We start from the raw sequence: 22,155 nt of genomic DNA, 5'->3' as shown, positions 1-22,155 counted from the left end.
ATAAGATAGTATCCAGAAGTAAATTTTGTAAAAAGACAATTCTATTTTTTGTGTATTTTACTTTTAAATGGACTTAGATTTTCTTCCAGTTAACATCACATACAGTCTGCAGTTAAAAGTTTTCAAAACATTTATTAGATTCATTAATTATTCTAGATTTTTACCAAACTTGGACAGAAGCTTCTTACAATCGTAAGATAGTATCAAGAGGAATATTTTTATTATTTTTTTTCCTCATTTTTGTTGAGGTTGTGATTAACAGCAAAAGTAGGAGAGACACTGGGTTCCGCGGACCCTTACAAATTTTTATTATCCACAAACACTGTTTTTCTTTTGATTACTCCTTCACAACCGTAAAAAATTACAAATTTATTTTACTAAATTGCTAGTTACAACTTCAGGATTAGGATGACGATTTAAACCAAAGCAATCAGAAATGTGACAATGATAATACAACTGCATACCAAATACCATTAACTTATTATAAGTTATTCCCTTTAAACAAACCTAAACACAAACATAAACTTGTAAACTAAGTAAAACTTTCAAAGTCAATGAACCATGAAGAGGGGGTGGCCCAATATAATCTCCATGGAAATGATGCATGCAAATGCCAATAAGTTTTCATACCAAATATCATTGACTTAACATAAGCAGTTCATCTTAAACTGATCACAAACTAATACATGTACATGTAATCTGTGCAAAAGTTTCAAAGTCAATAGACCATGACTGAGGGGGCGGGCCAAACATTCTTCATGAAAAAGAGAAAAAGAGATGTGCTTTTACAACTGAATACCATGCAATTAACATTGGCCGTCCACTAATAGTTCTCCTTGAACTGACCTAATCACAAACTAAAACATGTTAGCTTATAAAAATTTTCAAATTTATAGACCATGACTATGGGGACGGAGCCAAATCGTCTCCATGGAAATAAGATATGCCAATGCTTCTAAAACTGCATAACCAAATACAATTGACCTTACACTAGTGTTTCCCTATTAACTGACCTAATTATAAACTAATACATGTGCAATAGGCAAAAGATTCAAAGTCGATAGAACATGACTCAGGGGGCAGGGCCAAATAATCTCGATGGGAATAAGATGTGCCAATGCAAATGCAACTGCATACCAAATATAATTGACCTTCCACTTATGGTTTACTATATACTAGACCAAATTACAAACTAATAAATTGTCAACGACGACACCTATCGGGCCTTTGCTGAAAACAGCATACCTATATCTCACTTTTTGACTCAGTATAAGCATGACACAAACTCATTTTGCGAAGATTTGAAATTTTTATTTACTTTGATAGCCTTCTTTGTATTTATATATTAACATAAACAATTGCTTCGCCAAGCACAGCTGAATACGACTAAGAGGTCCAATTGCGTTATTTTTAACCTCCCACCTTTTCCTCAAAAAAATTCTCCCAGAAGAAATGGTCATAATCTCAATTCAAATTTCCAAAGAAGTTTGCAACCATAATAACCCATTTGAATACATCATAAAAGTCTTAAAATAAAAAATGACATACATAATCAAGGCTAAAATTAAATTAACTCCCATCAGCATTTTTTAAAAAGTTACTTCTAAAAATAAACCTCCAGAAAATATAACATTTCTTAATACATGATTTTAAAGCGATGTAAGGGAGGTAATTGTCACTGTTGCGTTAATATTACCTCCTTTACACTGCTTTAAAATTATGTTTTATCATTTCACAGCGGTTTTATACTTGAATCATCCCTTATTTTCATTCAAACTATGTATTTACATAGTATCACAGATCAAATTTAATCGTCCATTGTGTGAAAATTCGTGTTCCTACGTTTTTAATTGAGTTAAGTCATTCCAATTGATATTTTATAATATAGTGTGTCTTTCTATGTTGTGATGTTGTACTATTGTTTCAGAAAAAGGGTGGAGGTTTGTTACCATTAAAACGTTTCATCCCACCGCAATTGTTTGCACCTGTCCTAAGTCAGGAATCTGATGTTCAGTGTTTGTCGTCTGTTTACTGGTATTTGGTTCATATAAAGTGTTGCTCGTTTTTTTTTTTTTACATAGATTAGACCATTGGTTTTCCCGTTTGAATGGTTTTAAACTAGTAATTGTTCGGTTTACTGTTATAAAAAGTTACTTGGATGAAGAGTTGTCTCATTGGCACTCATACCACATCTTCCTATATATCTATATGAAATATAAATTGAAAGGTTGCTGTTCACCGCTTTGAAAGATGCATAATCATATATTGAACAATCAAAATAAATGTAAATGATTAATTTTAAATTAAGTATAGAGTTCCCACAAAGTTACCCCTTCTACTAGAGTCAAATAAGCCTGGCTAGACCAGTGGCGGATCCAGAGGGGGGGTTCCGGGGGTCCGCACCCCCCCTTTATTTTGGCCGATCAATGCATTTGAATCGGGACATATGTTTGCACCCCCCTGCACCCCCCCTTTGCCCTGGGCTAGCACCCCCCCTTTCGAAAATACCTGCATCCGCCACTGGCTAGACTCTAAAATATTTATTGATAATAAACGTCCTGTTTGCAGCTACATAATTTGTACATTCCCATCATTAACTTATTCCTTTCGATGTTAGTTACAAAAACTGCATACCATTAGACTGCACTTTTTTATGCAAGATTTAAACAGAGTATCTTATGTCATTTGCCTATATACTGGAATCTTAAGTAGACCGTTGTTTGTGGAACAACACCAGTCTATTTGTTAGAGGGTTCAAAAATATATTATTAAGTTTTCTTTTATATTTTAATTTATTTGACATACTTTATGTGCTCTTATCCATATGATCTTATAATGACCAAGTCGATACATATTGCTACTCTCAGCTACAGTTGTGAGATTTTGAACACTTAAAAAAAGTTCATTTGAAAAATATTAATAAAACAATTTGATATTGAACACCAAAAGAGCAACTGCACCTGCACTCAACATGTCTTTTTGTAATAATTTGTTTGTAAATGCAGATCATGTTGCAAGAGTTTCTTATTTTTGCCCTTTTCTTGCATACTATGCAGAATGATTTTGCTCGTTGTTGAAGATGGTATGGTCTTGTTTTGCTAACTGTATACAGTTTGCGTTTTTCTTATTGTTGGAAGCGTACATTGTTTTGTTGTTTTTTACATCATAGCTTTGTCATTTGGTCTTTGGTAAATTCTTTAGTTCAACTACTGTCTCATTGACAATCATATCATATCTCCTTATTCTTATATAAGTTTAATATTCCATAAACAGTAACACAACCGTTCTTTTTTTCCCCATAATTTTATTAGATTAAATTCAAACATTCTTTTAATTGTTTTTTTTTTATTTCAAATTCCCAATATATTTTCTTCAAGTCTAATCTCGTGAATACATTCATCAATAAGTTTCAGGGTCATAGGTATTACAACTGCATCTTTTTGTTCTTTCTTTTCTGTGTTTTCATGCTTGTCCTTTTCTTGGGCTGCAACACATGGATTATCTCCCTGTCTTCTATTATCGTCAGAACAATCGGTTACTTCAATTGTTGGATTAACTTTGAGGGGTGATACTGATGTCACACCTATTGTTGATGTTGTTGTTGCATCTTCTGATGTCAGGAAATAAAACCTCCATGTTTTCCCTCTAAAGAATGAATTCTGTCTAACCCAACCAAAACCAACATTTCCTTCCATTAAAGACAACTTTAATTTGACTTGGTAACCTGTTGTAATAAAATAAAACATAAGATACATACTACAAACTAAACTGTACTCATTTACTGGCAAGCATGAAGCAACTAGAGTTGTTTCATTGGCAATTAAGTCATATCTTCTTATATATGTGTACCAAATCTCCTTATTTATATATCACATCTCCTTATTTATATACCACATCTCCTTATATATGTATACCAAATCTCCTTATTTATATACCACATCTCCTTATTTATATACCAGATTTTCCTTATATATATACCACATCTCCTTATATATATATACCACATCTCCTTATTTATATTCCAGATTCTCCTTATATATGTATACCACATCTTCTTATTTATATAGATTGGGGTGCTCATTTTCGGCACATCTTTCCATGTTTTCTACAGTTTATGTTCAGGTCTATATGTTTTTTAAGTATACTGATATTTCTAAATGAAGATAACTTCAAAAGCAAAATATTCTTAAGCTTCAAAACGTATTTGTTTGAAAATAATAATCTGAAAAGTTAGATTAAAGGGTGTTTGAAATTGCCTGATGTTTTGTCAATGGGGGACACATATTCACCGTTTTTATATATCTATTTAAACCCAAATAACAGCAGCTTTTAACAATAATTTTCAAATCAACTTCATTATAGATGGCAATAGCAGACATTTTAAAGGTGTGAAGAACTGAAATTCAGGGCAATCTGTAAAAGATTTACTAAGAAATACTTCTTTGAAATCATGATTTTCATTTAGGAAATTGTCTGAAAATCATTGTCAGTTTTTTTTGTCCTTTGCGGTTAGTGCTGCAATTTTGTCTTAGTTTAAAAAAATAACCATATTTGTTATAAAAATCTAAGTCACTAGCATATTTCTTCTATTTCAGCCATCTTTTGGAAGTATTTACACTTCAAAATAGTAAAACGGCGAAATTGTGTCCCGGGCAAATATGCGCACCCCATTCTACCACATCTTTTCATTCTTACATACTTTAATATTTGACAATTTATCTAAAAGAAGGATTAGTTTTACTTCAAATGTATGTTTTTCAAACTCTTGGTTCTGCATTTGAAACTTAAAAGAAGATGGTGGTTTTTAATCGTGTATTCTTCTGTATAAAGAATCAAGCTATAGGGAAAAGGGATGATCATGCTCAGTTTTTAAAAAAATATTTTGAAAATTGATTTAAGGAATTGATTTGGATATAATTCAAAATCGTTCGGTTGAAGCATTCCATCCAGATAGTAAATACTTAACAAACCTGTTTTGATGTTGAAAATTCCTCTGCTTTTTTCATCAGGTGTTAGAATTCCGTCATTTATTGGGAAGAAATAGCCTTCTAAAATAAATATTAAAATAAAATATAACATATCAAATGAAACTAAATTGTAGTTAAAGGGTTTGCTTTCTTTGAACAGCTCGAATATCTTTGTAGTTTGTACGTCAAATCCAGCTGTATTCATCTGTTAATAACAACCAACATATACTACTATGTAAATTTTCATATGCAGTTACTCAGAAATATTTTCTTTAATTACTTATAATTACTTACAATTTAAAATATAAATAAAAGCAATACCATAAATATTGTAAATATACAAGAAAGAAGAGTTACCTTTACGCCTCTCCATTTTGTCAAACAAAGATTTTTTCTATGTCTTTGATTTTCTGAAATAGTTTCACTTCTTCATTCCCAGTACTTCATAATCACACTCCTTGTAGTATATCTCGGACAACATTTAGTTGGATCCAGTGGTTTGGATAAAATCCTACAAAACAAATCTTGCATATTATCTTCCATTAAAACTGAAAACTGATGATATATTTTTGAGAAAATTACATAAGTTAAGAAGTTATTTTACAGTTAAAGTTTTGTAAGAATTTGATGTGTTTCTGTACAACACGTTATATTTATAACAAATAGTCATTGCTTACAATTACCAAAAAAAATCTCAAATTTAAACGCAGTGTTTCATATAAAAAAAATCATTTGAATTCTCATACAAGTAATCTACGATAAATATTATAAAACAGTGGCGGATCCAAAAGTTTATGTAAAAATAGTCCAGTCAATCTAGCATAAATTTGACCCCAACCCAAAGTAATTGCAAACGAAGATATTTAAGTTTTAATCTTTAGCAGGGGCGGATTTAGGTGGGTGTGTGGCGGGCGTGCGCCCCCCCCCCCCCCCCTACAATTTGCAAAGCATGGGTTGACTTCAACATATTTAAGTATCAGATAAGACCATAAAATCTTTTTTAACATTCAAAGTATATAAAACAGTTCAACAGAATCAACGTGATTACGAAACAACTGAACTACATTTTGTTAAAGTTTTGTAGAAAATTTTAAAAGGAAGGTGTCAAACGTGGAGGTTTGATGACAAATATAATAGGTTTTTAGCAGTTAAAATAAAAATAAATGATACATTGTATTTGCGGTCTTATAATCAATCCCGCTGCAAATGTTTGCACCTGTTCTAAGTCAGGAATCTGATGTACAGTAGTTGTCGTTTGTTTATGTAAATAAAAATTTGCGCCCCCCCTAACTGGAAATCCTGGATACGCCCATTTAGCATTATACCCCAAAAATACACAGAAAAAAGTCCCATAAAATCTAACTTGAGGAAGATTAATAATCACCATTTAAAATTCCTATGGAGATTTGCATTGAAAAGGGAGGTAATTCTTGCAAAAAAGACAGAAATATCAATAAAAATTGATACAAAATTATAACTTTACCGCTTCTATTCATCAGAATGTATTGATTCTTGATATTTTAGCGGTCTTTAGAGTATAACAAACAATTCTAAAGGTGTTTTCATATATTTTATCAAGCTATAATCTAGATCTAGTAATTCATTAGTTGACCATTTATTCAATTTTTCAACATGTCAATGTAAAAAATCTCAGATTTAATAAAAATAATTGAGCATACATTCTTCTTTTTGTGGTTTAAAGTTTCTTTAGATAAGTAAGTTGCTGAAAAAATATAATATACAGATATAAACAATACCAAATTTTCACATTATTTTTTCAAAATGGTTACAAAGCTGCAAATTTGCAATTTCTTCAATAAAAAATGGCAGAAAAAAATAAAACTACCCATAACAATTTTGTTTTGTACATTTCATGAGCAGAAGATTATGTAAGTTAGTCAAATACAAACTTATAACCAATCAAAGTATCATACTTTACATAAATTTTACCATCATCCCATCTTACAAATGAGGCAAAAAAGTTATGTCGTATAATATTGTAACCATGGAAACAAAATCCTTAGTTTTAATTTTTTCAATTTGCAAAAATTTCAAAAAAGTTATTTTAAACTCCAATACTGCACTAAAAAAGATTAAAAGATATATTATTTGAATCTAATATAATAACAAACATTTTAGATGTATTCGTAAATACTGGAAATAAACTTTTAACAGTGTCGCTATGGAAACCACTTTACCATGATACATAGATTTGATAAAAAAAAAATTAAAAAGTTTCATTTTTTTTTTTTATTGTGATTTACAGAAGAAAAACTAAAACAACTTACGTATGATAAAGTTATACTGAATACAAACATAATATAGATATAGGAAGATGTGGTGTGAGTGCCAATGAGACAATGTAAATATAAATTATTGTTTGTGTAGGGTCTTCAACTTATACAGTATTTTCTATTGAATGTGTTGACAACGAATAGTGCTGGCAGTCCATTTGCTGAAATAAGTTTAATTTTGACAAAAATGTATTTTGAAATAATAAAATACAAATACAAAAGACCATTCTGCTTGCATTATGCAGGTTGTGGTGATTTCAAAAATACCAACAATATTCAAGCTGCCTAAATCTTTGAAACACTGCAGTTATAGACAAAACAAAATGAGGTAAAATAACTGTAAAACCCTCAATTTTTGTGATTTTTGACACCATGAAGATTGACTAGTATTTGCTTTATGGCCAGTGACAAATTTTTCAGGCACATTCAGAACAAATATAACAGGAAGGTCTAGTAATAGGGGCTTGACAAGGATGAAAAATGGAAAATAAGTACCGATTATCAGGTTATCTACATGTTGATATCGTAAAATATCAGCTGCGAGACATAATATGAAGCTTTTTGTCGAGTGAGCGTAGCAAACGATATCAAAAAGCCTTCATATAATGTCAAGCAGCTGATATTTTACAATATGTGCCTGAAAAATTTTCAAGTTGATTCAGATCAGGGTCCAAAATTAAACTTTTGTTTGATTTCATCAAAAACTGAATTCTTTGGCTTCTTTTATATGCTGATTTTAACCATATACCTAGATTTTGGATATTGAACCATAAGAGGTTTATGCCTTATTTCAAAATTTTCAGTTGTTGGACCACATTCATTTTGTGTCAAAAACCTATGCTGTGTCATATATTCAATCACAATTCAAATTCAGAGTTATTTTAAGCTTAAAAGAGGGACAAAAGACACCAAAGGGACAGTCAAACTCGTAAATCTAAAACAGACTGACAACGCCATGGCTAAAAATGAAAAAGACAAACAGAAAAACAATAGTACACATGACACAACATAGAAAACTAAAGAATAAACAACACGAACCCCACCAAAAACTAGGGGTGATCTCAGGTGCTCCGGAAGGGTAAGCAGATCCTGCTCCACATGCGGCACCCGTTGTGTTGCTAATGTGATTACAAATCAGGTAAATAGTCTAATTCGGTAGGTCAAATTCATGAAAGGGAAGGGGATTGTAGTTACGATGTAAGGAACATATCCGATATCATTTGTGAAACGGTTATTCCATAACGGTCAACCAACTGGTGATGGCGTCCATAAAATTTACGAAGGTCACCATTTGGAACTCTTGGTTTAATAGCTTCCTTGTGAGCAGTAACCCTCTATCAAGAAAATCATGATAGGAAATGCAAGCACGGGAATATCGTATCAATTGGGAGATATATACCCCGTATGCAGGTGCTGCTGGAATGTTGCTACTTAGAAATGGAAAGTTCACAATTGGAAAGCTGAAATCATCTCTTTTGTCGTAAAGTTTTGTCTTCAACCGACCCTCATTGTCAATCTCTAGATGTAAGTCAAGATATGAAGCCGACTTAACTGTATCTGTAGTATCCTTTATCTCCAATTCGATGGGATAGATGCGATCCACATAGTCACCAAATTTTGAATTGTTTAGTGAAAGAACGTCATCTATATAGCGGAAAGTAGAGTTAAAGGATATTGCTAACTTCTTATCTTTCTTCCTAAGAAGTTCCTGCATGAAGTCAGCCTCATAATAATAAAGAAACAAGTCAGCAAGTAGAGGGGCACAGTTTGTTCCCATTGGGATGCCGACAGTCTGTTGAAAAACACGTCCTCCGAACGTAACAAATATGTTGTCAATCAAGAAATCAAGCATCTTGATAATATCGGTTTCAGAGAATTTTTTGTTTGAATCAGAATGGTTCTTTACAAAGTATGATTTATCCCTCCCTAAGACAAGATACTTGTATCTACGTTGGCCATTCTTTTTTATGAAGCAAAGTAATACCAACTCTTTTAATTTGTCTTTTAGTTTGGAATGTGGAATACTTGTGTAAAGAGTAGAAAAGTCAAATGTTTTAATACTGTTACAAGATGAAAGAGAGTTAGATTGTATGTACTCTAAAAGATCTTTGGAATTTTTAAGTATCCACATCTGATTCACGCCACCTCTAGAATAGGCAGTTTCACAATAACTTTGAAGCCCGTCTTTGATTGCTGATAAAATGGATGTTAATAATTTAGAAAGGGGTTTCGTGGAGCACTTGGAAGACCCAGCAATATACCCTTGTTTGTAAGGACACTTATGTAGTTTAGGTATCCAATACAGTGATGGAAGATCCAGTTCTTCATCTGTGGTTGAAATACCAAAGGAACAAAGAACAGACCTATGATTATCCAGGATTTCCTCTTTGGTAAGTGTCGTGGGGGTATATGTTGGGTTTCCAAGTGAATTGTCTATACCTAATCCGTTTATCAAGCAATTAATGTAATGACTTTTACAGATAAAAACGATGTTATTTGGGGCTTTGTCTGCGGGGACAACAACATATTCATCATGGAGGTCAGATAGGTGTTTAGCAACATTTGGATCTTTGAAGATTGACGTAGCCTGGGCATTGATGGACCCATTTAGTTTCTTAATTCTGATTTGTATTAACGACCTCACTGCCTTAATCCATTCGGATAGAGTGTCTACATCTTCCTTCTCGCGCTTAGCCCATTGCCTGGCATAATCCTCGACTGAATCCATAAAAATTTTAAAGTTGTGTTTCCAATTGATGGATTTAGGCTCACGATATTTCGGACCTTTCGATAACACGTTTCGTAGAGAAGTGTTATTAACAATGTTAAGGTCACCGGTAATAACGTGGCCAGCATGTTGTGTTCATGGTTTGAACCAAGCTCTGGTTGTATCAAGCTGCGCTTAGCAGAACATTTCAATAAAAAAAAAAAAGGCATGCTAACACATCAACACAATATGATATGACATTTCATGCAATACCTAGTTTTTGTATTGTCTCAGGCAGAAGCGACTACAACATAAACTTTTACATTTCAGAAGTTAGAAGATCTGGGTGCTTCATCTGATATATATACTGATACCTTATGTTATTAAGTTAATTGTTTGTCATGTCCATTGTCCTTGGCCTCATTTCCATCAAGGATTTATAGATACAAATTCTTGTTTCTTTCCTCAGTGCTTGAAAATAGTAAAAAATAATGTCATGTTAATTTATTCCCATACTATGAGTAATATGATAACTATATTTGATATAGATAGATGGAAACTTTACATAGCAAAATGATCAACAAGATAATTTCCACAAATAAGCAAATTTTTGTCAAAATTCTTGGTTTACTTTTTATAGTTGGTTTGCCTTTATACTTGAAATTTTCATTACTGGTTTTTGTGTTTAGAGCAAAAACTAAAGAAAATAGAGAGAAACTTTAAACAGAAATTAAGCAGCAAAAAAATCAAGATCAAAAAATATTTTTTTACATGAATTATATTCTAATCCACAATGTTATTGAAGATGCCCGTTGACCAAGGCGAGTGACACAGGCTCTTTAGACAGGATTTCAAGTTTGTTTTTCTATCAGAACTGTAGTATTATATACATATTAATATGAAGATTAGATAAAATGAACAATATACATGTATTGTAAGAAATATACTAAAAGTAGAGCCTTACACCAGATTACCAATTAACTTTACTTTAATAAATACCAACTGAATAATGTTAAGGATCTATACTAAGTTTAACCTGACAACTTTGGTTTGATATACATATTGAAAAATGTTGTTAAATTCAAGAGAGAACAATTTGAAAAAATGTTTATTATTAGTTAATTAATACAAAGTAGAAACACTAACTTATTAAGTATAACAAAGAAGATTTGGTATGATTGCCAATGAGACAATTCTTCACAAGAGACCAAATGACACAGAAATTAACAATTATAGGTCACCATGCAGCCTTAAACAAACAAAACCCATACTGCATAAATTCCTATAAAAGTTCCAGAAATGGCAAATGTAAAACAAGAAAACTAACAGCCTAATTTATGTGCAATATAAAGAATGAAAAACGAATATGAGTCAATATTGTATGTTTAAAAACAGAATCGAAATTTTATGATTGCATTTTATGTCCCATCAAAAGTTCAATGAAGGATAAAAAACTTAATTCACATAGTTTTTTTCACTGACACCCCCCCCCCCCCCCCCCCTCTTAACTTAATTTGGGAAAAATTGATGATTGATCAATAGGGATATATGTTAAATCGATTTTAGATTAACTTGCAGCAAAGTTGACCCCCACCTCAAACTATTTGATTTAAGTTTTTTATCCTACAATCTACATCAATCTTTTGATGTCGTCCCTAACATCCTGAAAAAAGCCACTTCATAAATCTTTCCGACTTTTTTACTTGCTTTTCAACCACATCCTATATACTGTTGTCCTGTTGGAGTGGATGCAAAGGGGAATGGACATATTATACCTATGTCTTATTGACTTAAGTAGCAAACCATGACACAAGGTTTCCCTTACTATCTAGAATATGTATGACATAAGTTTACAAGACAGTCACTATAACATTGTCTGCTGGAATTGTCACAAATCTGTTGGGTGTAAATGGTTTCTAAAGATGTGATAACGACACTATATATTAGCTAAAAAATATACATTAAAATAAGTCTATGTCTACAGGGGTGTACACAGGGGATATAGAGGGTGTATGATTGCCCCTCTCCCCACAAAAAAATCTCATCACACAATTCATAATGATTGAATTTATAGCATAGAATTGTTCCAAAAATTATTTTCATGTATGTATATATATATCTTCCTTCCTTTGGAACACAAAAATCATGCTCGAAACATGAAATCAAGCATTTTGATTGGTTGATTTGCAGTACGAGTACAAAATTTGTGCTTGAAATTTTTATGACCGCAAGGCCTGTTCTGGTACACGTTATTTTTCTGTTGTAATCTAGTTCATTAGAGTTGGTCTGCCGCGTTAAGACCTCAGTTCTTAGATCATTTATTAAAGTTTAGGTTACATGAATGATTAAGTCCTTTCCCAGATACTATAAACGAAGGTAAATTATATGTGATGAAATGACTAAGGGGTAAATGTCAGTCTTGCAGGTTTCATGTGACCTTGACCTCATTGTTACGGTGTCGTTTGTCGATCTATGATAAGTTTTTAGTGTTTTGACTGTTGTTCAAGTTCTATAATTAGCAAAAGGTAAACTCTGTTTGGTTTATGGAATGAATGTTAGGTGTACAGGTATTCCTAATTTGAGGATTGTATATACACAGAAGTAGTATACCTAAAACGACAAAGTTATTTTTCATTTACCTGTTATAATCATGAAACTGGTTTTTTTTCAAAATTGATGATATTCTAAGGGTTGTTAAATATTTCGCGAAGGTGTCTTGTCATGGCTTTGTTTGCTTTTGGTCCCTCATTTTTATTAACTATGTATTTGCATTCAGGTATCGCAGATCAAATTTATTCGTTCAAAGTGTGTTAATTTTATTTTTTTTGAATTTGAGTTAAGCCTTCCAATTGATATTTTATTGTGTGTTTTTTATGTTGTGATGTTATACTATTGTTCCAGAAAAAGGAAGAAGGTTTGGTACCATTAAAACGTTTATTCCCGCTGCAAATGTTTGCACCTTTTCTAAGTCAGGAATCTGATGTACAGTAGTTGTCGTTTGTTTATGTAATTTATACGAGTTTCTCGTTTCTTGTTTGTTTTATATAGATGAGACCGTTGGTTTTCCTGTTTGAATGGTTTTACACTAGTAATTTTGGGGCCCTTTATCCTTTATAGCTTGTTGACCGCCGTGTGCGCCAAGGACCCATGTTGAAGACCTTACATTGACCTATATTGACTTTTATAAATCGTTATTTGGATGAAGAGTTGTCTCATTGGCACTCATTCCACTTCTTCCTATATATATCTATGTCTGTCTAGCCGATTCCATCTGACCTTGACCCCATTTTTATGGTTCATTTATCAATGTAAGATTTGTGTGTTTTGGTCGGTTTTCCGAATACTAATAGCAATAGGTCAGCTATGTTTGGTGTATGGAAAAATTGTAAGGTGTAATGTGTATTATCTGGGTATTGCTAAACGGCTGAAACGGAATAAGAACGGAAAGAGAAACAAAAAGGAAAACGGAAAAAAAATATTCTATGGACAGAATATAAGGAGAGAAATGGAAAGAACTACGAAAATCAATATACACTGAATTAACAAAATCACACAACAAAATGAAATATGTTGACATTTCATCTATGTCTGTGTGCATCTAAACAAAGGGAACTCTCCAACATTATAGACTTGAATAAACCATGACAAAAATCACTCTTTCTTTACTTCTTAACCCAAAACACAAGAGATGATTAAAAAAGTTGTCATTTAAGGGCTATCATTACTTGAAAAGTTTACTGACTAAAACAAAATTTTGATCACTCTTTTAACCCAAAACACCGTGCAAGAGAATGTCAACAATGAAAGTAAAACTACGGTAAATCATTTGATTACTAATTCGATGCACATAAAATCATTCTTATACGGTTAAAAGCAACGAGAAACATCTATTTTCAATCTATAAAATAAAATCAAACAGACCTATAAAAATCCAATTGCACGTGTTGGTTTAATCTAATCATATCTTTATTTATGTTTTAATTACATCGCTTATATGGTCATCTGAGGTCAAATCGATAGTTAATTAGATGGCGTGTAGACTAAAATACACGAGAAACAAACCTATATACTATCTACCCCATGTTCTGATTATTTTAAACATTTGATAATTTGGATAAATGTTTTACATTGTTATAAATCAAATATGAGAATTTGAGTCAAATCGGTGACCATGAATTTGACAGCTAGTGCCCCTTTAACCACATACTGTATATCTCCTTATCAATTGCAAAAAGAAATTCCTTTTTAGTTAAAAAAAGAGGGACGAAAGATACCAAAGGGACAGTCCAACTCATAAATCTAAAACAATTGACAACGCCATGGCTAAAAATGAAGAGACAAACAGACAAACAATAGTACACATGACACAACATAGAAAACCAAACAATAAACAACACGAACCCCACCAAAAACTAGGGTGATCTCAGGTGCTCCAGAAGGGTAAGCAGATCCTGCCCCACATGTGGCACCCGTCGTGTTGCTTATGTGATATCAAATCCGGTAAATAGTCCAATTCGGTAGGTCACATTCATGAAAGGGAAGGGGATTGTAGTTACGACATAAGGAACATATCCGATATCATTTGTGAAACGGTTATTCCATAACAGTCAACCAAATCGTGATGGCGTTCATAAAATTTACGAAGAGATGATTTCAACTTCACCATTTGAAACTCTTGGTTTAATAGCTTCCTTTTGAGAAGCAACCCTCTAGTAAGAAAATCATGATAGGAAATGCAAGCACCGGAATATCGTATCAATTGGGAGATATATACCCCGTATGCATGTGCTGCTGGAATGTTGCTACTTAGAAATGGAAAGTTCACAATTGGAAATCATCTCTTTTGTCGTAAAGTTTTGTTTTCAACCGACCCTCATGGTCAATTTATAGATGTAAGTCAAGATATGAAGCCGACTTAACTGTATCTGTAGTATCCTTTATCTCTAGTTCAATGGGATAGATGCGTTCCACATAGTCACCAAATTTTGAATTATTTAGTGAAAGAACATCATCTTTATAGCGGAAAGTAGAGTTAAAGGATATTGCTAACTTCTTATCTCTCTTCCTAAGAAGTTCCTGCATGAAGTCAGCCTCATAATAATAAAGAAATAAGTCGGCAAGTAGAGGGGCACAGTTTGTTCCCATTGGAATGCCGACATTCTGTTGAAAAAAACACGTCCTCCAAACGTAACAAATATGTTGCCAATCAAAATATCAATCATCTTCATAATTTCAGTTTCAGAGAATTTTTTGTTTGAATCAGAGTGATCCTTTACAAAGTAGGATTTATTCCTTCCTAAGACAAGATACTTGTATCTACGTTGGCCATTCTTTTTTATGAAGCAAAGCAATACCATCTCTTTCAATTTGTCTTTTAGTTTGGAATGTGGAATACTTATGTAAAGAGTAGAAAAGTCAAATGTTTTAATACTGTTACAAGATGAATGAGAGTTAGATTGTATGTACTCTAAAAGATCTTTGGAAGCTTTGTGTGCTTGTATCTGTCTTTTTCTTTAGGTTGTCCAAGTATTTTGAAGGCCCACTCAAAGTTGTTTTAGGCATCTTTGTCTGATTTTATGAATCACATTTACAAGTCATCTGTAACTTTCCTCTACGTCTTAGTTCTAGGATCATGTCATAAACTTACTAAAGTTGGTAAATGCACTGAGGTTTCATTTTAGATCATGACAACTATTTAAAATTTAGCCAATGACATTCAGTATAAAAGAGGGACGAAAGACACCAAAGGGACAGTCAAACTCGTAAATCTAAAACAAACTGACAATGCCATGGCTAAAAATGAAAAAGACAAACAGAAAAACAATAGTACACATGACACAACATAGAAAACTAAAGAATAAACAACACGAACCCCACCAAAAACTAGGGGTGATCTCAGGTGCTCCGGAAGGGTAAGCAGATCCTGCTCCACATGCGGCACCCGTCGTGTTGCTTGTGGCAGATTTTACAATAAGAAGGAATTATTGTTTTTTTGTATCCATCAAAAAAGCAATTGCTGAAACTGTGAAACAGACTGTGTAATGGAGTAATGCATTATGTTATTGAATAAAATGTGTCTTTCTGAGTAAATAAAAATAAAAATTACTCTGTGTTTGTGTTTTTTGTTAGATTTAGAGGGTTTTCAATTTCAAAATATTGGACATGGAATAGACATCATGACCTACTTTACTGACATCCAGCTTATTTGGAGTGGAATTTTGAAGTATTATTTATAAGTTGAGCCTAATAACATGGACTTATATTTTAATAAAAAGTCTTCTTTTGTGTTTTAATCATAACTTTAAGGCAGATTTTTTTTGGTAAAGGCTAAAAAAGGTAATTTAATAATATTGTTGCTAACGTCACATCTTTTCCGTCCATTGTGGTATGTCACGATCGCAATTTTCTTGTTGGTTCTCAGACAGGCCATTGTAGTTATTTTTATCCCGGGTTTTATAAATAATTGAAAATAGCAATCATATTAAATTTGGATGACGTAAGGGGGTCAAAGGACTGGAGGAATCAATATCATTGGCTGTTTTATTTTTTGCGAACGTTACTGCTCAAGGTTTCCGTCCTAATCAGTGTCACGTGAGCAACATATATTTAGATCTGTAACTCTCCTGTATAGGAGTTACGATATCGCCCTTTGCAGAAATAGATTCGGAGTCAGTTCCTTCACATGATGGGGAAGCAAAGAAGGTCAGTTGTATGTAATATTGTTACAAGAGGACCTTAAATGTATTCCGTCCATCAAAAAGACGTTCGCAACAAAGCAAATAGTAGATGTTGCTAATGTTACTATTACGAATTGGTTTCTTGTGTATTCATTTGATATAAAGTACACCTACAAATGACATTCTGTATATTTAGAAATTCTAAACCAGACTGTACAATTTTATTACTCCAGGCATATATTAAACATCACTGTGTGCATACATTTTAACTTTTAAAGATGTTGTTGCTCATGTGACATGTCCAAATGTCGCTAACGTTACTTTTTTTTTGGTTTCTTGTGTATTCATTTGATATAAAGTACGCCTGCAAATGACATTCTGTATATTTAGAAATTCTAAACTAGACTGTACAATTTTATTACTCCAGGCATATATTAAACATCACTGTGTGCATACATTTTATCTTTTAAAGATGTTGTTGCTCATGTGACATGTCCAAATGTCGCTAATGTTACTCATTTTTGTCTCTGTCACGTTAGCAACATGAAAGTAGGAGACAGAACACAATACTGTAAAATCTGCCTTATGTGATTACAAATCCGGTAAATAGTCTAATTCGGTAGGTCAAATTCATGAAAGGGAAGGGGATTGTAGTTACGACGTAAGGAACATATCCGATATCATTTGTGAAACGGTTATTCCATAACGGTCAACCAACTCGTGATGGCGTCCGTAAAATTTACGAAGGGATGATTTCAACTTCACCATTTGGAACTCTTGGTTTAATAGCTTCCTTGTGAGCAGTAACCCTCTATCAAGAAAATCATGATAGGAAATGCAAGCACGGGAATATCGTATCAATTGGGAGATATATACCCCGTATGCAGGTGCTGCTGGAATGTTGCTACTTAGAAATGGAAAGTTCACAATTGAAAAGCTGAAATCATCTCTTTTGTCGTAAAGTTTTGTCTTCAACCGACCCTCATTGTCAATTTCTAGATGTAAGTCAAGATATGAAGCCGACTTAACTGTATCTGTAGTATCCTTTATCTCCAATTCGATGGGATAGATGCGATCCACATATTCACCAAAAATTATAATAATCACAACATTAGTGCAATGCTTATATCTCATCCAATGGGAAATATTTTCCTTATCTAATTTAATATTTTCTTAATTAAAACATACTGCCAGCTGAATGCAACATTATTATTTAGGATTTCTTACCTTCAGTACTCAAAGATCTGCTGACAGTTTCCTCATTTGTCCAGTTCAATTTGATGAGAAGTTCAGCTGGCTTAGGTGGAGACCCAAGAGATTTCCAGGGAATAAGTTGTCCTAAAATAAAGGAAACAATTATTTTTTCTACCAATAGGATCTAAATGATAACATACCCTTAGATGTAAATGAAACACTTAGCAAAGTCATCAAGTCATTCATGCAGAAAATATTGGTCACACTATATATGCTTACAGCTATCACTTTTATGACTGGTAATGGTTTCGTGAGGGACAGATGGATGGACAGTATATGGCCGCAAAAGCTTGAGTTGCTTCAAGGTTAAAGTGATCAAATTATTGGGTTGAATTATAAATACTTCTTTAAACATTACTGATAAAGCACATATACTTTGACAGGTCTAGAATTGTTAACTTTTTATACATCGGGACTTAGATGGATACATTTTTTGTAGTTGTCTTATTGACACTGATATCATATCTTCTTATTTATACTGAGAAAGTATCTTTATGTAATTCACAGGTCCCTTCACCTTTTCCTATTTTGTACGCTTTCCATACTTTCAATCCATCAGACTCAAATTGGAAGTTATGGAGTTGGGTAATTCCTGCAATTGATTTGGTATTGTTTTTTTCACCATCGGTAACGGTTACAGTGTCCACAACTTTAATTCTAAATTGACCATTTTGTCTTGCATCTATGGCCTAAAAAATATAAGTTGTTGATACATGTATGTCTGAAATCACATTTATATAAGACCCATAATACAGTAAGTAAGTAAGTAAGTAATTAGTTTATTACAGTGTCACAATCTAACATTATACATAATATATTATACATCAGATAAAAACAGCATAAAAATACATTAGATTCCTGCCTTAAAAGACATATGAGACACTTTTACCTCATGCACATTAAATGCATACACAATTTAATACATTTTTCAAAAGTAAAATTTAAAAATACAAAACAATTACTTCGTAAATTAACAATTTTTAACTAAAAAGTACGAAAAGGGTAGAATTGATTTAAAAATCTTTAATAATATGCAAATAAATAATAATTAAAAATTTTAAGTTCTTTAAAAGTTATAAATTTATCTTTCTCCTCTTAAACATCAAATGCAATGTTTTAGCTAACAAAAATTGAATTTCATCACAGCTCATAATATAATTAAATTTCTCTTCTACACTCAAGATTATAAAAACATAGTTTGATAAAAAGGGTGAATTTAAAAGTTCCTCTCTCAAGTCCGAATAAAAATTACAGTTCATTAAAAAATGTTGTTCAGTTTCAATCGTATTTCCATCACAAAACTGACAAATTCTTTCATTTAAAGGTGTAACTGGCTTGGTGTAACGTCCTGTTTCAATGGCGAGTGGTAATGAACCACAACGAAAGTTTGATAAAGTTCTACGATAGTCTCTAAACTTGACGGATTTCACAAAACTGCTTGGCTGAAGATTACTTTTATACTGTCTAATACATTAGTAGGGTTTTTATTTTATGATGTATTAATTTCGTAACAAACTCGGCATCCACAAATACAGGAAAAGAGAAATCACTGAACTATTCAGCACTGTTTTGTCACTGAAGTTTGTCCATCAATTCATAGTTTAAAGGACTTATGAAGTTGGTTTACTTTAAATAATTTCTTTTTGCATGCTAAAAATTATCATACAAAACAGTTGCATTTTACATGTGAATATAATGCTTCCCTGAGCACAGCCTGATACGGCTGCAGAGATAAAATTCTAAACATTTAGGGCAAATTTGGACAAAAACATTCAAGCTTGATACTGTGAATTTGGATTGTGATCAAATTGTTGATATATAATATAGGTTTCTGACACAAAATAAATGTGAACAAAGATATAACAAATCTATTTTGCAATAACTGTGCAATTGAAGATTTGTTCTTGAAACTTTTGAAAAATTTGAAATTTTAAAAAATTATAAACCCCTTAAAGAAATTGGAAAAAAATACTCTCCCCCCTTTTTGGACCAATTACCACAAAACTCAATCCCTGCATAGAAAGCACCATTCACTTATACATAAGATATTATTTTAAAAAATCCATGCCCTTAAACTTAAGCTGTTGTCTGGAAACCAAATGTCTTCGGACGACAAGGATGATAACAACAAAGTAATACCAAAATACTACTGGAAATATTTATTAAGTTGTTTTGTGGTCATATAAAAATGATTACTGGATATCTTTACAAATTTAATAAATATACATACTACTTTCATTTCTTCAGCTGAAGTAACATCATGACCTTCATTTATGTATCGCTTGATAACTGACTTAATATGGGAGGCTCTACGATCACTAAAGAAACAAAATCCAACTATTAAGCTAATTAATTCAGTATCTGCACAGAAATCTGCAGGCAGTGTCATAATTTTTACTTTAATTTTTAAAGAAATTCATTAGACATTTTGCCAATTTTCTGTAAGCCGTCCTCATAATGTTAAGTTTTAAAACAAAATAAATTTTGAAAAGATTCAACAGTGAATTTATTATATGCATTTTTTGTCAAGTGTATACAATAAATGCTGCAGATCCTACCTTTGCCATCCTGAGCTTCTGAAAAGTTGTACGATTTTATTTTATTGCCAACATCTCTTCTGAGTTAAGCCATCATTAATGTGTTTTTATAGCATCCTGCATTGTCTGAATATATGTGGATTTCTTGAATATCTGGTATCAAGGTATGAAGATCAGCAACAGTGTCGATGTTATGGGGGAATCTTGAGATATCTGAATAACAAAATGTTGACTTAATTAATACATGTAATAAGACAAATAATAACAAGACACATATTTCTGAACTTAAATTTGAAACAACAAATATGCAAAAATGTTTGTTTTCAAACTTTATTTTATTTTTTCTTTGCAGCATTTGTGCGTATGTAACAGTAAATTTGGTCCGGTAGGAAAATTTGTCCGCCGGACATTTTCCCCTAGGTAATCAAGTCCATGGCCATAATTTTACTAGGAATAAAAGTCCTAGGACAAATTCTCCTAGGAAAATAAGTCCATAGCCAGTAAAATAAGTCTGGCATTTATTTTCCTAGAAAAATTTGTTCTAATCAAGGCTTCCAAAACGGTCATATATTCCGGACATGACCGGAACTTTTATAAAAAGACCGGCTGCTCTCAGCCTCAAACGGTCTAATAGAATTATTTTTTCAAGACATTTTTCATAAAACGGTCATTTCAATTTTGAACAACTTTCGATCATTTAAAAAAATGTCCGTTTGGGTTTTGGACATGTCCGCTTGGGCATACTATTTCACAAAGATATTTCGGTCATAATTGGGTTTATTACAACAGATGCAGCATATTTAAGATTCTTTGAAGTGTCTCAGTTAGTCTAATTCTCTGGGAACATAAATGTACGGCTTGGTCTTTAGCTTGTGTACATCAATAAAAAGTAGAAAAAACATGTTTTCTTTTATTTAAATAACAACAAGCTGTCAAACAATTATCCCTTCAATAAGTTATATTGAAGCCATAAATCATTCACTGATTACAGGTTTGTTACCTTTGACGAGGTGTCCTTAGCTTGTCTCTTTATCAATAGAACTAATGATGCATAACAAGGTACACAAAGGTGATCAGGTAACGAGGTCAAATATGTAAGCGTGTACTGAACAACATCATATTTAATGACGCTTTATAGATATTATTTTAAATTAGCATTCAGTTTAACAAAGTTTCCTGATATTTAAAAGTGATAATTTAAATAAGTATATTTTTAAATGAATTAGTATGATATCAGATATCTAAATTTTATTTGACACTGTACATCGTGTTAAATACTGGGGTACTACAAAGGGGAAAATTAATTGAAATATATATTAAAAACACCAAGAAAAGCTTTGCTTGTGTATACCAAGCTGACTTGTCCAATGAATAAGAGGGCGGTCTTTATTCTTGTTTTCATATTTAAAAAAATGTTTTTACAATTGAAATCATAAAGAATAATATCCAATCATGACAATCTCTGACTCTTATAAAGACTTTGTCTGAAATTGAAATTGAACTTTATAAATCTGCCAGTCATGGGCAAACGTAAATTATTAATCAACAGAGTATGTTTTTATTTATTCTTGATTTTCTAAATCCGGTTCGAAAATTGTACAACAAAAAAAAGTTTATCACTGTTCAGTAGATTGTACACCGTTTAAAACAAGATCCTTCATTGGGCCTCTTCAATGTTATCTATAAATACCGCAAGTTGTAAAGGTCACGTGGTCAGGT

At 32.2% G+C, this 22,155-nt stretch overlaps 1 protein-coding gene across 1 annotated transcript in view; it reads right to left on the bottom strand.

Moving 5' to 3' along the window:
- Window positions 1–3,302: 3,302 nt before the first annotated feature.
- The window catches only part of LOC134716650 (uncharacterized), a 37,490-nt gene continuing 18,637 nt past the window's right edge, over window positions 3,303–22,155 (bottom strand). Inside the window, exons 9-16 of the mRNA XM_063579660.1 lie at window positions 20,458–20,649; window positions 20,130–20,217; window positions 18,417–18,588; window positions 17,873–17,983; window positions 10,343–10,439; window positions 5,325–5,478; window positions 4,971–5,048; window positions 3,303–3,724 (exon numbers count right to left, since the gene is read on the bottom strand). Coding sequence (XP_063435730.1) covers window positions 20,596–20,649 — 54 coding nt within the window. The 3' untranslated portion in view covers window positions 3,303–3,724; window positions 4,971–5,048; window positions 5,325–5,478; ... (3 more) ...; window positions 20,130–20,217; window positions 20,458–20,595. The remainder of the gene's footprint in view (window positions 3,725–4,970; window positions 5,049–5,324; window positions 5,479–10,342; window positions 10,440–17,872; window positions 17,984–18,416; window positions 18,589–20,129; window positions 20,218–20,457; window positions 20,650–22,155) is intronic.

The sequence above is a fragment of the Mytilus trossulus genome, chromosome 4, assembly GCF_036588685.1.
Source record: "Mytilus trossulus isolate FHL-02 chromosome 4, PNRI_Mtr1.1.1.hap1, whole genome shotgun sequence".
Classification (NCBI taxonomy): domain Eukaryota; kingdom Metazoa; phylum Mollusca; class Bivalvia; order Mytilida; family Mytilidae; genus Mytilus; species Mytilus trossulus.
This window is presented reverse-complemented; position numbering and strand designations above follow the sequence as displayed.